The sequence below is a fragment of the Nycticebus coucang genome, chromosome 13 (assembly GCF_027406575.1).
Source record: "Nycticebus coucang isolate mNycCou1 chromosome 13, mNycCou1.pri, whole genome shotgun sequence".
In the NCBI taxonomy this organism is placed as follows: Eukaryota; Metazoa; Chordata; class Mammalia; order Primates; family Lorisidae; genus Nycticebus; species Nycticebus coucang.
The window spans coordinates 23970092-23986939 of NC_069792.1; the positions used below are offsets into that span (position 1 = coordinate 23970092).

At 36.1% G+C, this 16848-nt stretch overlaps 1 protein-coding gene across 8 annotated transcripts in view; it reads right to left on the bottom strand.

Moving 5' to 3' along the window:
• The window catches only part of STAU2 (staufen double-stranded RNA binding protein 2), a 329861-nt gene that overhangs the window by 134796 nt on the left and 178217 nt on the right, over positions 1-16848 (bottom strand). For all 8 annotated transcript variants that reach the window (XM_053559242.1, XM_053559239.1, XM_053559244.1 and 5 more), the window contains one exon: positions 16745-16805. In XM_053559242.1, the coding sequence (XP_053415217.1) occupies positions 16745-16805 (61 nt within the window). The remainder of the gene's footprint in view (positions 1-16744; positions 16806-16848) is intronic.

Below are 16848 nucleotides of genomic sequence, written 5' to 3' on the forward strand. Positions count from 1 at the left end.
GACACAAATCAAAGAACAGTTCTGGCACAGGGTTATTTAATAGAGATCGTAGGGCCCCTAAAAGACCCATGAATGGGTGTTAGGAGGTTAATAAATTGTAAACTTGGGTTATGCTGATGTGTACCTTCCTGAGGAGACAATCTAAAGCTACGTCAGAAATATAAAGGACTCCAGCCTGGGTAACAGACTAGACCCTGTCTCTAAAAAATAGTAAACAAATTCAAAAGGACTGATAACCACTACTCTCCCCACAAAAATATGTAAGGTAAGTATAAACTTCTTTCTATGGCTATGGGTGGTTTACAGATAGGAGACACAGATTAAAGACAAGAACAATACTGTAAGAAAGGGCAATACACTCATATGTGACTCTAAGTATAGTTTAAGGAGGTAAATGGGGAGTTTAGGCATTCCTGAAAAGTGTGCTCACCATTCATCTTAATAATAAAGAATATTGCATTTAATGGGTTTCTTTAGAAGAAAATTTTTTTCCCAACATTTTCCAATAAAGAGAACTGTGAATATTTCTACCAAGTATGATAAAACCATTGTAGGGAAAATGAAGTTTTGGAACAACCTGTGAGGAACATGAGTCATTATCAATTATTAGTTTATTTAAATGGGGCAAAAATGTTACTGTATAATGAAGATTATTCTCATTGGTTATCTTTATTGACAGAAAAACTCCATCAGTTACCGTTCCCTGAGGACTACAAAAAAGATTGAGAAATGTTTTATGTAAGTCTGACATATGACACAAGAGGCCTGACCTCTCAGCAGGAAAAAAAACACACCCTGAAATGGCTACTGCAGCAATCCCCAAACACTGCACCACAGTATTCCACTGCTAGGAACCCAGTCAATGCCTTCTAACTGCTCACGAAACAATAATAATTATTATAGCTAAAACTCATGTAAGTCCTTACCAGATAGCAAGCACAATTGTTCCAAATGCTTTGCATGTGTTAGCTCAATAACCCTTACAATGACCTCATGAAAGGTAACTGGCTCTATGTCACAGCCAGCAAGTGCCAGGTGCTGGGACAGGCACCCAGGCATCGGGCTACGGAATAAACACATGTGACTACTTTTCAATAGTAAAATAAACAACAAAACCAAGAACTATTCTTCACATGTATACAATTTAAAAGATTCCATGCATCTATACTTTTGAAATATTCTAACACTATGATAGAGAAAAGAAACTGTCAAATGCAGAGAAGTGCCTCCTCTCTTCATTTCAGACATATTTTCTTTTCTTTTTTTTTTTTTTTTGAGGCAGAGTTTCACGATGTCACCCTCAATAGAGTGCTGTAACGTCACAGCTCACAGCAACCTCAAACTCTTGGGCTTAAAAGATTCTCTTGCCTCAGCCTTCCAAGTAGCTGGGACTACAGGAGCCCACTACAATACCTGGCTATTTTTTTTATTGCAGTTGTCATTATTGTTTAGCTGGCCTAGGCCGGATCAAACCCATCAGCCTTGGTGTATATGGCTGCTGCCATAACCACTGTCCGACGGAGGCCGAGCCATTTCAGACCTATTTTCTAGTGTCAATGAACCAGAGTCTCACCTTGTAAACTTAATAGAGTGCACAGAGATGAGTGCCAGGGTAAAGTTACTTTAAGAAAAAAAAAAGATTCTTATTGTGAAAACATCCTTTGGGAGAGATGTAAAAATAATGTGTTTGTCCATTTTCATATTCATAGTTTTATTTAAAAGAAAATTTTCTGTTCTCCCACTCTTATCCCTGGTGCCAAAAGCCCAGTGGTGGCTTCCACGTTTGCAAAGCTGTAATGAAACTCCTCAACTTCCTGGACATGGTAGTTCCAGAGAAAGCTGAGTTGGGAGCTAGAACTTTCATCTATACATAAAGAGCCTGAACTTCTACCTTCACCTGGCAATAATGAGATGTGGGAAGCAAGTAGCTTCAAATATTAGGTTACCACAACAGAAAAATTTAAGTACAACTTTAGGAAGAAAGAATTTAATCCGCATTAATACCATCTTTCAATTCTTCTTACATGATCTAATTCTGATTTAACAATTCATTACAAATTAGTCTCCATATGACTCAGAAACTTATAAAAGATTCCATAATATTATTAATAAAAAATAACTAATTGGAACTGCATAAATATTGAGTACTTACCAAAATTTAAAATTGCTTTATAAACATAACTAATTCCTTTTTTTAGGACCAGAAAAGGAACAGCCTAGCATGACAGAAAATTTAGACAAAAGCCCCTTACTCTAGTCAAATACACACAAAAAACCTGTTCTCAGGCCAGGAGCAGTGGCTAATGCCTGGAATCTTGGTACTCCAGGAGGCCAAGGCGGTGGATTGCCTGAACTCAGGAGTTAAGCAAGAGCAAGAGCAAGACCCGTCTCTAAATAGCCAAGCATTGTGGTGGCACCTGTAGTTCCAGCTGCTCAGGAGGCTGAGGCAAGAGGACTGCTTGAGCCCAAGAGTTTGAGGTTGCTGTGAGCTATATCCATAGCACTCTACTGAGGGCAACAAAGTAAGTCTCTGTCTCAAGAAAAAACAAAAAAACAAAACCTGTTCTCCCACTCTTACCCATGGCACCAAAGGCATAGTGGTGGCTTTCACGTTTGCAAAGCTGTAATGAAGCTCCTCAACCTCCTGGGACATGGTAGTTTCAGAGAAAGCTGAGTAGGGAGCTAGAACTTTCATCTCTGCATAAAGAGCCTGAACTTCTACCTCCACCTGGCAATAATGAGATGTCCCTTCCCCTGCCTGTCAGACTGGTGTCACGAGAGAAAAATAATAGTCAGGATTAGCAGGAATGAAGTCAACCCACTACAGTATCAGTGAAGATCACATATGGGCCAGAATACCCACCCCATCCAGAGCTGAGTGTCAGGGACAGTGTCTCGCTATCACACAACAAGATGAAGGATTGCTGTGGCGACAGAACTGTTCTGTGTCTTGTCTGTATTAATAGCTTAGATGTTATTATACTACTGTTTTGCAAGATATTACCATAGATAAACTAGGAAAAGAGTATACAGAGCCTCTCTGCATTAATTCTTACAATTGCATTTGAAAGTACAATTTTCTCAAAATAAAAAGTTTAATAAAAAGGAAGTCTGAGGTGACATCAGAAGATGGCAGAATAGGAAGTCTCAGCTCTCATTCTTCCGCAGATACATTGATTTAACAATGATATACAGACCCAAATACTTGTATAAGAATTCCAGAATCCAGTTAGAAGATGCAGTAACCCAGGTGAGCACAACGCCAAGAACAGCTATACTGGAACAGGTAAGAACAATTTCATTTTACCCTAACCAGCCCTTCCTCCATGTTGGCACAACTCAGTGCCAGGAGATAATATTCCAGATCACAACTTCAACATTGGGGTAAAGAAGAGTGTGGGTGTAACATTCTGGATTTTTCAGAGGGCTGCCCAAAGGACCGGTTTGTGTCTCATTTTACTTGGATTGTTGACAGAACCAGCATTGGGAGATGCTGCAAACAAAGAGGAGAAGGGGAGAGTTTCCTGTGGATGGTACAGTTCAGTGTAATCAAGAGAAGGCACACAACTTGAGGCTTCTTCCTCAGAATGAAGGAAAGGAATGAAATGTACAACCAAAATTCCAGCTCTTCTAAGGATTGCCCATGGGACTGGGCATCCATTTATCCTGAATCGGGGTGCTGATGAGGAGACAGCATATTTTGAATGCCTGGTTAGCCACTGAGGATGGGGAAAAGCAGGACAGTTTGCTGCTACAGAACCAGAAAATTCACAATGCTTGCAGACAGACACTAAAATGAGCAAGAGATTACAAACTCCTGAGAAACAAACTAGCAAGCCTCTCTAATTTAAGAAATTATACATATAGGCCAAGAGAAGTCACATTCTTCCCCCCCACTCCCCAATAAAAGAAAAAAAGGTTTTAGGGGAGTCCAGAATCTTAGCCAGGCTAACTGGTGAAAGTCTTCCCCTGTATGAAGCCACTCCATAAAGACTGGAAGAGGTGGTTATTTTTTCATAAGCCTGGCTCTCAACACAAAGTTTTGAGACACATAAAGAAACAGGGAAACATGGCCCAAACAAAGAAACAAAATAAATCTCTAGAAACTGATCATAAAGAAATGGAGTTATATGATATTCACCAACATGCCAAAACTAAACATACATAGAAGAGAATAAAATTAAACTCTTATAACATAGACAAAAATTAACTCAAAATGGTTTAAAGACTTAAACCTAAGACCTAAAGATCTTAATATAAAACTGCTTATAAAAAAAACTAGGGAAAAATCTTCATAACATTAATCTTGGCAATGATTTCTTGGGTATGATACCAAAAACAGAGGCAACAAAGAAAAGATAGACAAATTAAACTATGTCAAATTAAAAAGCAAAAGACACAATCAACAGAGTGAAAATGCAGTCTAGAATGAGAGAAAATCATTGCAAACCAAATATAATAGAACCTCTGTAAGTTGACCACCCAATGGACTGTAACAAACTGGTCAAAATACAAAGGTAGTCAACATAAAGAACTAGGCCTACTGGTACTAGAAAGTACATGTGGTGTATATCCAGTCTATGAAAATCAGGTCAACTTAAGGAAATGGTCAATGCAGGGAGGTGGTTAACTATGGATGTTCTACTGTACTGATGAGGAGTTAATTTCCAAACTATATTTTAAAAACTATTACAACTCAAAAAAAAAATTAGCTAATCTAAAAATGGGCAAAGACCTTTGATAGAAATTTCTCCAAAGAAGGCATATAAATGGCCAAAAAGTATAGGAAAAGATGCTCATCATCACTAATCAAGAAAATGCAAATCAAAACCACAATGAGCTATTATCTCATATCTGTTAAGAGATGGTCTTTACCAAAAAATAAAGGAAAATGGCTCAGTGCCTATAGCTCAGTGGTTAGGGTGCCAGCCACATACACCAAGGCTGGTGGTTCAAACCTGGCCTGGGCCTGCTAAACAATAATGACAACTACAACAACAAAATAGCCAGGCATTATGATGGGCGCCTGTAGTCCCAGCTACTTGGGAGGCTGAGGCAAGAGAATAGCTTAAGCCGAAGAGTTTGAGGGCAACACAGTGAGCCTTTGTCTCAAAAAAATAAAAATAAATAAAAGAAAATAGAAAGAAAACAAGTGTTGACAAGGATTTGGAGAAATTGTAATAATTGCACACTGTTGGTGGAAATATAAAATAGTGTAACTCTGTGGAAAACAATAGGAGGTTCCTTGAAAAATTAAAAATAGAGGGGGCAGCGCCTATGGCTCAGTGGGTAGGGTGCCGGCCCCATATACCAAGGGTGGCGGGTTCGAACCTGGCCTCGGCCAAACTGCAAACAAAAAAATAGCCAGGTGTTCTGGTGGGCCTGTAGTCCCAGCTACTCGGGAGGCTGAGGCAAGAGAATCACCTAAACCCAGGAGTTGGAGGTTGCTGTGAGCTGTGACGCCATGGCACTCTACCAAGGACAATAAAATGATACTCTGTCTCTAAAAAAAAATAATAATTAAAAATAGAACTACCATATGATACTGCAGCCCACTTCTTTTTATATAAAAAAACTGAACTGCAAAGAATAATCTATAAGAAATATTTGCACTCCTGTGTCTACTACAGAATTATTTACAGTAGCCAAGAGGTGGAAATAACCTAAATGTCCACTGATGAATGGATTTTTTTAAAAGGTGGTACATATACAGAACACAGTATGTGTATTATTCAGCCATAAAAAAGAAAGAAAATTCATCACATCCTACAAGAAGGATGAACCCTGAGGACACTGTACTAAGTCAAATAAGTAACAGAAGGACAAATACTGCAGGATTCCACTTCGATGAGGTGTTAATATCTAAATTAGCTGTACTCACAGAAATAAAAAGCAGAATGGTCATTGCCAGACAACAGGGGAGGAAAAATGGGATGTTACTATTCAATGGATCTGGAATTTCAGTCATGCAAGATTAAAAAAGTTCTAAACATCTGTTGTATAACATTGTGCTTTTTAGCTAACAGTAATGTACCGTTCACTTGAAAATGTATTAAGAGGGCAGATCTCTACATTCTTCTTAGTAAAGTATCACAGGAATAAAAAAGCAAGCATCCAATGCACTGAACATGAAGCCAGTAGATGAACTAATACACTAATACACTTCTACAAAAGAGAAAAACTCAATTCAAATTGGGGGAGGAGGGGAAGGGAGGAGGGAGGATTGCTGTGCTCCCACCTAATGGGCACAACGTAAGAGTATATGGCACACCTCCTGGGTGTGGGACACAACTACAACAGGCACTTTACCTAGCAAATGTAAACATCATAACCTAATTTTTTGTACCCTCATATTAATTGGGAATTAAAAAAAAAAGGGTAGGTCTAAAGCAAGCCCTCAAATAATGTTATTTGTTCAATGTCATTCTGTTACAACACTGATGAGGAAAGAACTGATTCCTATCCAGGGCCACTGTCTGTGTGCAATTTGTATGTTCTCCATATGTCTGTGAGAGTTTTTTCCAGGTACTCCAGTTTCCTCTCATATTCCCAAAATGCATATTTTAGGTTGACTGGCATGTCTGTACTGCCCCAGTGTGGGGGGTGGTATGTGTGCACGGGCACCTTAGGATCAAACGGCATCCTGTCTAGGGTTGGTTCCTGCCCTGCATCCTGAGTTGCTGGGATTGGCTCAGGCCACCTGGGATTCTGAACCGGAATGAGTAGGTTGGAAAATAAACATATAAATGAATATAAATTATTATAAGATAATAATTATAAAATAAATAATAATCATATAAAGGCATGACAATACACAGTGTAATATGAAAACATTTCGTGACTCCATTATATATGTCACTGTTTGTTTCTGAACTGCATTGTGGTAGAAGGTGCTCCTTACAATTTTCACTTTGCAAACATTTATTCCTTGATTTACCCACTATGACTGCCAGTGACTGCCATCACTTACAGATTCTCCAGAACTTAGTAAATAATTATCTTCTTTTTATTGCTCTTTCTTAAATGTACATGTAGCTCACATTTGTTCTATTGTTTAATATTAGTAATAATGGGGTCTTTATTTAGAAATTTGGTAATGTTTTTGTGACCACAAATAAGCTATTGGTACTTAACTCTTGTTCTAATCAATTAGCCTATGATAAAACTGGTTTTATTACACATTGTTTCATTTACTTAAAGCTATCGTTTACAAGAACTTATCAACAATGCTAAGTAAGGACTTACTGTAATTAAATATTTTAAATGGTAAAGCAAAAAACAAAAACACCCCCCCAACCCCGGCCGGGTCAAATCTGACATTCTGTATTAGCACAAAATGTAACAACGAACAAAAGTACATTGGTAAATGCACTAGACTGGAGCCCAGCTATCTGGGTTCTAATTGGGGTAGCAGACACCCTCCTCATGCTGTTTTCTTCATCTGTAGAATGAATTAGACTTGAGGAACTCAAAAATCTCTTTCAGCTCTAATAGTCTATGAATCATCTTAACACAAACCAGAAAGCTTGGAATAAAAGAACACAGTTGAATAACATCACTGAAAAAGACTGTTGAGTGTTTTTAAAAATGGACTATTACTAAAGTATTTTAAATCTTAAGAAAAATCAAGTAATGCAGATGGCTGTTTCACTGAGGTAATAATAGTTAAAACAAACATTTCACATAGTTTCTCAGTCATTTAGTATTTTTAAATGATCCACCCAAATATCGATCTGGTATCAGAAACAATAGTTTGAACATTTTCCTTGTTATAAAACTCTTTTTTTTTTTTTTGTAGAAACAGAGTCTCACTGTACCACTCTCGGGTACAGTGCCATGGTGTCACACGGCTCACAGCAACCTCTAACTCTTGGGCTTACGCGATTCTCTTGCCTCAGCCTCCCGAGTAGCTGGGACTACAGGCGCCCGCCACAACGCACGGCTATTTTTTTGTTGCAGTTTGGCCGGGGCTGGGTTTGAACCCACCACCCTTGGCATATGGGGCCGGCACCCTACTCACTGAGCCACAAGTGCCTCCCATAAAACTCTTAAATCCTTTTTTTTTTTTTAAGATTCTGGTATATTTAAAACATTCTTTAAAAAAATGCATACTTGTTTTTAATGCAGGTTTTAAAAAATATCATTCCTTTTTTCCTTAATTATCAGCAATAATAATATATCTAGAAATAAACTTGTTTAACAGCAAAATACATAAACCTTGGAATCAAAAGACATGAATTCAAGTCCTCAGTATCTTTAACAAGCAGAGTATTTTTGGACACAAAGGAAAATATGAGTGTTCCTAACTGTAAAATGTGAGGTCGGACAGTCTCCAACAGTTTCACACACAGGACTCATGTTGTTTTTCTTCTATGCACACCATGTTTAAAGGATCTTTCAGACAGACTGCACTTATTAAATAATAATAAATCATTTTTCAACAACTGCTAACCTGAGATTCGGAACATCTTGTGATACGAATTCAGATAAAATTCTAACCCAAAGCAAAGCAAAGCAATCTAAGAATAAATGCATTATTTCTACAAGATTGCTGAAATGCCAATGGTGCCAACCATTACTCTACTGAGTCCAGCAACACCAAGCTGAGAACCACAGGTCTAAATGATATCTAAATTTCTATGATTCTATTTCAAACATATTTGGAGGAAGCTAATTGGTAAACACAATAAACTACTTAAAAGATCATTAATATAGGGAGAAAAAAATTACAGACACCATCTATTTCTTTCATTTGTTCAAATATTGAGTACTAACAAAGTCAGGTATGGTGCTATTTGATTTTTTCTAGATCGAAAATAATTGATTTTTTTCCCCCAAATAATACTTGGTCTTCTTTTCTTTTTAAGTTTCCCTCCTATTCTTATTTGGGGGGGGTGGGGGGGTTAAAGGGATGATGGTGGTTACTCATGTTTATCTTACATACTTGACTAGTTTTTTAAGAAGCAATTTCAACTTGAAAAACTACTGACATTATCAGTATTATGCAAAAAGTGTACAATGCAGCCAATAAATTCTTTCTGAATAAAGTTGCATGATATATTCACAATATATACAGATGCTTTAGGAAAAACTGTCTCCATAGCCTTCCTGAACCTTAACATCTTTCAACCATACAGTTAGTTTCCTGTTGCTCCATTTAGGCTTTATAATTGATGCTGTGACTATTCTCACACCTCTTATTTCTGTGGTGTCAGGGGATTTTTATTTTTTCAATTACTTGTACTCCCATGCAGTATGCACAGGAAGGTCATGGGCCAATCATATCGTCACTCACATTTGTTTAAACACATAGGTCTTTAAATTGACTCATTTTAAAACACAATAAAGACTCAACAATTAAACTGACCCATAAACAGTCAGATGAAGAGAACAAAAAGTCCAGAATAAAACAAAATTCATACAGAATCTTAGTATATGATAACAATGAAGTCTCAATGCAGTGGAGAAGAAAGCTGGATCCATACTTTTGTATTAATCCCAGAGGGATCAAAGATTTCAAGATTAAAAAACAAAACTATAAAAGTTCTAGAAGTAACTTAAAAGCATTTTTTAAAAGCTCAGAGTGGGGAAGGCATTATTAATTATGCCAAGTTTACATATACCACAAAAGACTATTAAAAAGGTCATTCAAATATATTAAAAATAAAAGTAAACTTTAAAAGAAAATTCCATCATAAAGAAAATAAGAAAAATATTTGCAAGTCATGTCATAAAGGCACAAGCGTGCGCACATACACACACACAAAAACACAATCCTACCACATTAAAAAAAAAGACCAACAATCTAATTTTAAAGTGGGGAATAGTCAGAAGTATATAAAGGGCTCAAAATGTACCTAAAACATGTTCAGTCTCATTCTTAATAGGAAAAATGCAAAATAAAACTATTGAACACCATATTTCAACAATTAGTTGGGCAAAGATCCAGAAGCTTGGTACCACACTGTATTATGGAGGCTGTAGAGAAACAGGAAATCTCAAATATTGCTGGTAGGAATATTTGTGTGAAGGTAATCTGGCACCATCTATCAAAATTAAAAGTATATATACTTTTGAACTCAGTAATTCCACTTGTAGAAATTTATCCAACAAATATACAAGTACAATTTAAAATGACTTACATATGAGGTTTTTACACAGCAGGAATACTTATAATAGAAAAATATTGTAAACAATTTAAGTGTCCATCGATTACAGACTGGTTAAAAAATAATAAATCCCTATGTGTGTGTGTATGTATGTATGTATACACACACATATATATGAACAGAACATATTATTAACTAAAAAGTATAGAATAGAATATCTGAAATGCTTACGGATTAAGTAAAATATATTTGAATTTGCCTACATCTGTATAAAAGATCCTAAAACAATACACAAGCAAGTAACCAACCATAAATTACTTGAGGGTCAGGGTAGAAATTTCGCTAAGAAGGACACAAGTATGGAGAGTTTTTTTCACTTTTTTGCTATTTTATTTTTCCCCATTCAAAAACCTAAATAAAAACAGAAAAAAAATAAATATTAGGAAAACAGTGGAATCTGAACTGAAACTAAATTATTAAGAATGAAAACGAAGGTTAAAAACTTGTAAAAGGTTTCTACTTCTGTCAGTACAGAGGACTAGATACTTTGATCAGTTCTCTCACTATGCAATTATTTTTTATAAATTTGCACTTACATGTACCCTATCCCATTCTTACATGGGTTCCCAGAAATTCTTATACATGTGCACCAGCAAATATGTTCAAAATGTTCATAGTAATGTTGTTTATAATAACAAAACCCCAAATGTGGACCAGTAACAGAACAGATAAATCATTATGGAATTATTCACACTGTAGATGAAATACTGTATGTAACTAAAATAATCTTAGCCTACAATGTGTGTGTGGGGGTGGGGTGGGGGGTGGGGGCAAAAGAGATAAGTTCCCAAAGACAATATACACTATTTTAAAGTTTTTAAAAAAGCAAAATTAAACAAATATCTCATTTATTTGATAAAAGGAATAAAGGGTGGGGCAACTACATATAAAATCCAAAGATAAGGCTGGATGCATTAGCGGATTCCTATAATCCCAGCAATTTGGGAGGCCAAGGAAGGAGCATCTTTTAAGCCAGGAGTTTGAGAACAGCCTGGGCAACATAGCGAAACCCTGACTCTACAAAAACATTAAAAATTAGCCAGGCGTGGTGGTCATGTCACAGTCTTAGCTTCTTGGGAGGAATGCTTGAGTCTAGGAGTGAGAGGCAGCAGTGAGCTATGATTGAACCACTGGATTCTGGCCTGGGTAACAGAGAGAGACTCCATCAATCCCCCACTAAAAAGTCCAGAGATAGTGGTAAGTGGTAGGGAAGGCATCATAGGCAGGGTGATATGAAAGAGGAGGATTAAAGGTGAAGGTAAATAGATTGATAATGTACAGTTCTTAAACTGGGTGGTGGGCTCATGGGTGTTTATTTTATTATCAGGTTTTATAATTTAGATAATCTGTGTGTTAATCTCTACTTTTGTGACTGCTCAAATATTTTTCATTATTTTTTTGTTTGTTCTTTTAAAATGTTTCTCTAAGACATTGGCCATTTTTCTACTGGGGTGCCAACATTTTTTTTTTTGACTTGTATGTGTCCTTTGTGTATATTCAACCTTTTGCTCTCTATGCTGTAATTTATGCTTTCTGTTTTTCATTTGCCTTTTAATTTTCTCCTGTGATTCCCTGAACTTGTTTTTATTTTCTGTGTATCGAAGTCCACCTCTCTTTTTTCCTTACGATTTTATCCTTTGCTTTTATGCTTAAAAACACTATCATATTATGATGAATAAACACATCCTTAAACTGATTTCAGATACTTTACAAAACAAAGTATCTGAAATCTCTTTGTGTTTGTAAAAAGCAAGAGTCAAACACGTTTTTAAAGTCATGAACATTTAGATCCATTAATTCTTTCCTGAGACTATGTCAGAAAAATATGCTTACCTGTGCTAATCTCATTAAAAACTTCCTTTCTAATTTCAAATTATTTTTCCTTTAAATGAATGCGCCTTTAAACACAAACTCAGATGGTATGACTAAAACAGATGCAAGCTTAATACTACCTCTAATCTTCCTAGGCTCAGTAGGTAAGAAAAGAGAATCATTGCCAAAGCGATTTTTCAAAAAGCCTATCAGTTCTCACTACTCAGGTAGGTCCAACATAGCCACCAATGTATAAGAAGGATGGTATCATTCTAGAATATTTGGATCTTTCCTTCTTTGCTAAGGGGAGTAAGGGGAGACATTTCCATCTGCAATCTCAGGTGGACAAGAGGTGTATGTTCTTGCTGCTTCTGACTGCTCCAGATAAACAGCCCTTTCTTTATGGGACCTGACTTTATTTGAAAACAACCAGGTATTCAGGGACTGGGCTGCCCAGCACAAGTAACCCACCAAACCTTTTAAATTAGATCCCTACGAGCCACTTATACTCTTATACTTCTAATATAGTATTTATATCTAAAATAAATAATTAAATCGGAACATTCAGCTTTATATTTAAATAAATCCAGTTGGCTCCAACTATTTTAACCATCTCATTACAAAGTGGTTTCTGTTATGAGAGGGCCATAAAGAATTTGTTCAGGAAACTCTACCACAATGCTATTAAAGAAAGGTATACATTAATGTATTATCTTAAAAGTACAATCCTTATACCTTACTCTACCTCCTCCCCAAATGAAAGAAAAGTAAAAGTTCTAATATAGTATACAACATATGGGAAATAAGCTGGTGATCTTATCACTTAACAGGATGGACAGAGTTTCATAGTACATGCATCTAAGACTAAAGTGACAAGAACACTGGTAAGTCAACTAAGACCCTGAAAAGGTCAATAAGAACTCTATCACATCCCAAAAGTATTTATCTTAGGTCATCTCTAATGAACCTAGAAGAGCCAGCATATTTCACAGGGGCTAAATAAAATTTTTTAAAGGTTAACAGAAAAATATTTATGTGAAAAGTGCCTCCAAATAATCTTTTAGTGGGTGGATTCAGCACATACCAGTGAATACCTTTGAGCTTAGTCCAATTCTGAATTAAGCTAGAGTTCACCTTTAAAAAACAATGAACCTGTTTTTAAGTAAAACTCTGTATTAATAACATGGAATATGAATATAAGAAAGAGATATTATCAACTGAACTGTATCTAAATATTTTACAAAGTTTTCCATGAGCTGTCAGTAGATATTTAAAATGCATGATCTTTTTCAAAAGACGTGTTAGTCATTCATCTGTAAGAATCTAGCTTTTTATGTATATGCCAAGCATAAAATTGCCCTTTGCTAAATTTAACATAAACCTCACATTACAGAGTTCTGTTTTCTTGTACTTCAATGAAACTGTGACAGTGATTCAAAGGGTAAAAACACACTTAGACAGTCTACCTTCTGCTACATTTCTGTACAATGAAGAAAGCCTGTGCAGCATGCAAAAATTAGGTCCATATTTTAAATCTGCAGGCAATCAAGCCAGGAAAATAAATTGAGGAACCAGGCTATGTAATCACAATCACTTGCAAAACCATTTAAATTATTTTTAGTTGTAATTGTTAGCAGTTTCTTATGACTGTAATCTTTAAAAAAAATCTTCCACTTCAAAAATTAAATGCACATGTACATTAACATTTTTTGTCTACTTATACTTAGGTGCTATCTATGCCAGACTAAAATTCCCCCTTTTCTCCTTTCCAATACTGCATCTCACCTTTTAATTTTTGTACATTACTCCCTTACAAGTTAATTTCATATTATTTACCCAAATAATGAGTGACTAAAATTTTGCTTTTTTTAAAAGAACCAGGGTCTTGCTATGTTGCCCAGGCTAGACTCAAACTCCTGGGCTCAAGTGATTCTCCCACCTCAGCATCCCCAGCAGCTGGGACTACGGACACCACCATGTCTGGCTCAAAAATTTGATCTTTAAAACCACAATTCTGAAGCAATATAGAATTTAACAAAGAAGACATAAGAGAGAAAGCCATTTTATAACGATACAGTGTTTTTCAAGGATGTAGTCATTTTATAAATGTTATCATAAATAAAGATTCTCAACATTATAAATTAGCATGCATAACTCTTAATACATTGAATAAGATGTAAAATGCCTGTCCAAGGTCAGATAATATTATCAGTATTGGCGATCTCAAATTCCTGTCTACCCCCACATGTACTACCCCGAGAGATCCCTACTCTAACCTTTGCCTGCAAAATGCCAACTTAGGTATTCTTCCCAGGACAGAAATAATTTAGAGTAGAATTTCAAACTTAAGGAACTGATTAAGTAGAGGGGAAGTTAACTAAAATCTATGAATGTAATTAATTTCTAGCTATTGGATTTGTCACCTGAGTGATCAATTCCTAAGCAGAAACCAACTGTTTCCTAATGTTGTAAGTAGCTTTGAGCTAGCTGCAGAGGGACTCCGGAGCATCACTAGAGAGAACCAGCCCTTGCGGAGTGAAAGAATTGCTCTTGGGAGCTCAACGGCCTTCATCCTCTAGGGTAACCCAGGGAATGAGCCACTCAGTGCTCACTCAGAAGAGTCCTATACCAGCCTCCTCACCCGTCACAGGTGGAAAAAGGAGGGAGGGAACACTCTTTCTCCAAATGTTTAAACTGAACCACTGTAGGGAGAGGAATTCCTAAAGGGGAATTTCATTAAGTTTTAAGATGGCTTCAGATAACTCTATCACTTTTAACCTTCTATCTAAAGCAACCCTTTTATGCATTTGTACATATTTTTGATCACTTAAACTCACTGACCTCTTTGTTATGTCCCTTCCCATACTTGCAGAGAACTTCTAGTATTCCTTAGCAAGTTAAAAAAATAAATAAACAAGCACATACAGCTAGGGGATAAAGTATCACTGTTTACAACAATAGAGCCTGCAATTATCTGTAATGTAATCTCATGTTAAAACTGTCAAGTTAATAACTATTTGACATCTATATTCAAATACATAATGTTTATATCCTTTGAAAAAAAGTCTAGTGTCAAAATGTAACTATTCAAGAATAAACTATATATTCTTTGTTTACCACGTGTATGCAGAAAACATCTAAGACAAACAGTATAAGAAAGGAACTTCTGGCAAGTCATATCATTTTTACAAAAGAAAGAAGGGAGGAAGTATGAAAAAAATCAACATTGATTATGTGCTTACGAGGAAACAGGTACTGTGCTAAGTATTTTACATAAAACTGCAATCAATTTAATGTTTCTTACATTCCTTTCTCACCAATATATTCAAACATCAAAGAAATTCAACACAAACTCTAGGAATCCTCCACTGGTTTCATTTTTTCCCTGGGCTATGTGCTAAATCCATCACATTCATCATCCTATATACATAGTCCAAAGGCCCAGAGGCACATTAACTTAGATTATTCCCAGAAAGTAATCCCAAAATACCATTACCTCACTGAAATTTTCAAGAGACCAGTTTTGATGAACCAACAATTCAATTTTGATAAGCATGCTTTGGTAAAAATTTGTTACAAATTTCATTATGCTTCAAGAAATGAAGCTGCTAACATCTAAGATTAAAGATCTTTCTTTATGACAACTCACAGATTTAAGTTTTTTCACTGTCCAGAGGTTGTAATGAACAGATAACACAGGGTTAGAAATGAGATCAAATTCACTGGTCAATTGTTTAATTAATTCACTAATTTTAGTAAAATGGTCACTGCAGTAAAAATAGATGCTTTGGGGAAGGGGCATGGTAAAAGGAAAAAAATCTCTTTATGTCCGATACAAAATATCTTGATCAGCCCAGCATGGTGGCTCACTTCTGTAATCCTTGCACTTTGGGAGGCTGAGATAGGTGGACTGCTTGAGCTTAGGAGTTCAAAAACAGCCTGAGCAAGAGCAAGACCCCATCTCTACTAAAAATAGAAAAACTAGCTAGGTGCTGTGGTAGGCACAAGCAGTCCCAGCTACTTGGGAGGCTGAGACAAGAGGATTCCTTGAGTCCAAGAGTTTGAGGTTGCCGTGAACTCCAACACCCAGGTACTTGACCCAGGGCAACAGAGTGAGAGATTCAACCTCAAAAAAAAAAAACTTGATCATGTACATCTGAAAAAAGAAATAAACTGAAGCTGATTGTTAAATGTCTGACAATACTCTAAGTGGGATGAAACTGAGAGTAATTTTTTTCTTACATTTCTAATATTTCACTTAGTGACTTTAAGAACACATTAAAAATTCTAATGACTCAGCAAAATGTGAGAAATGCATATGACAATGTTAAGTGAAAACAGAATAACAATTGTACTGATGTTATAATACAAAAATTTGTATACATAAAAACAACTGGAACAGTAAAATTGATCTGATGGCACAATTGGCTTGTAGATATGTGATAATACTTCTTTTTTGATTTTTTATATTATGATAATGTTGTTTCAATAAAAATGACTACTTAAAAAGAAAATGTCATCACTATGTGGATTAAATGGTACTCCATCTTATAATGGTCTAACCATATCAAGGATATGAGGGTCTGTGTCTTAGTTCTGCAGTTATTCTATTAGTTATGGGAGAGCAAACACCACAACTCCTTTGCACCCTCCATAATACGGGGTATGCTGAACCCAGACAGACCTAATCAATACACAGGGATGGCTAGTTAAGGAACCACTGATGAATACCAACAGCAGATAACATAAAAAAGAAAACTTACTATTATTTGGTGGTTCAGGAAACCCAGCCTTTGGACCACTCCAGCCTTTGTTTTCCCCTGTCTGAAAGATTAAATCAATTAAATACAGAAAAACAGGCTTATTC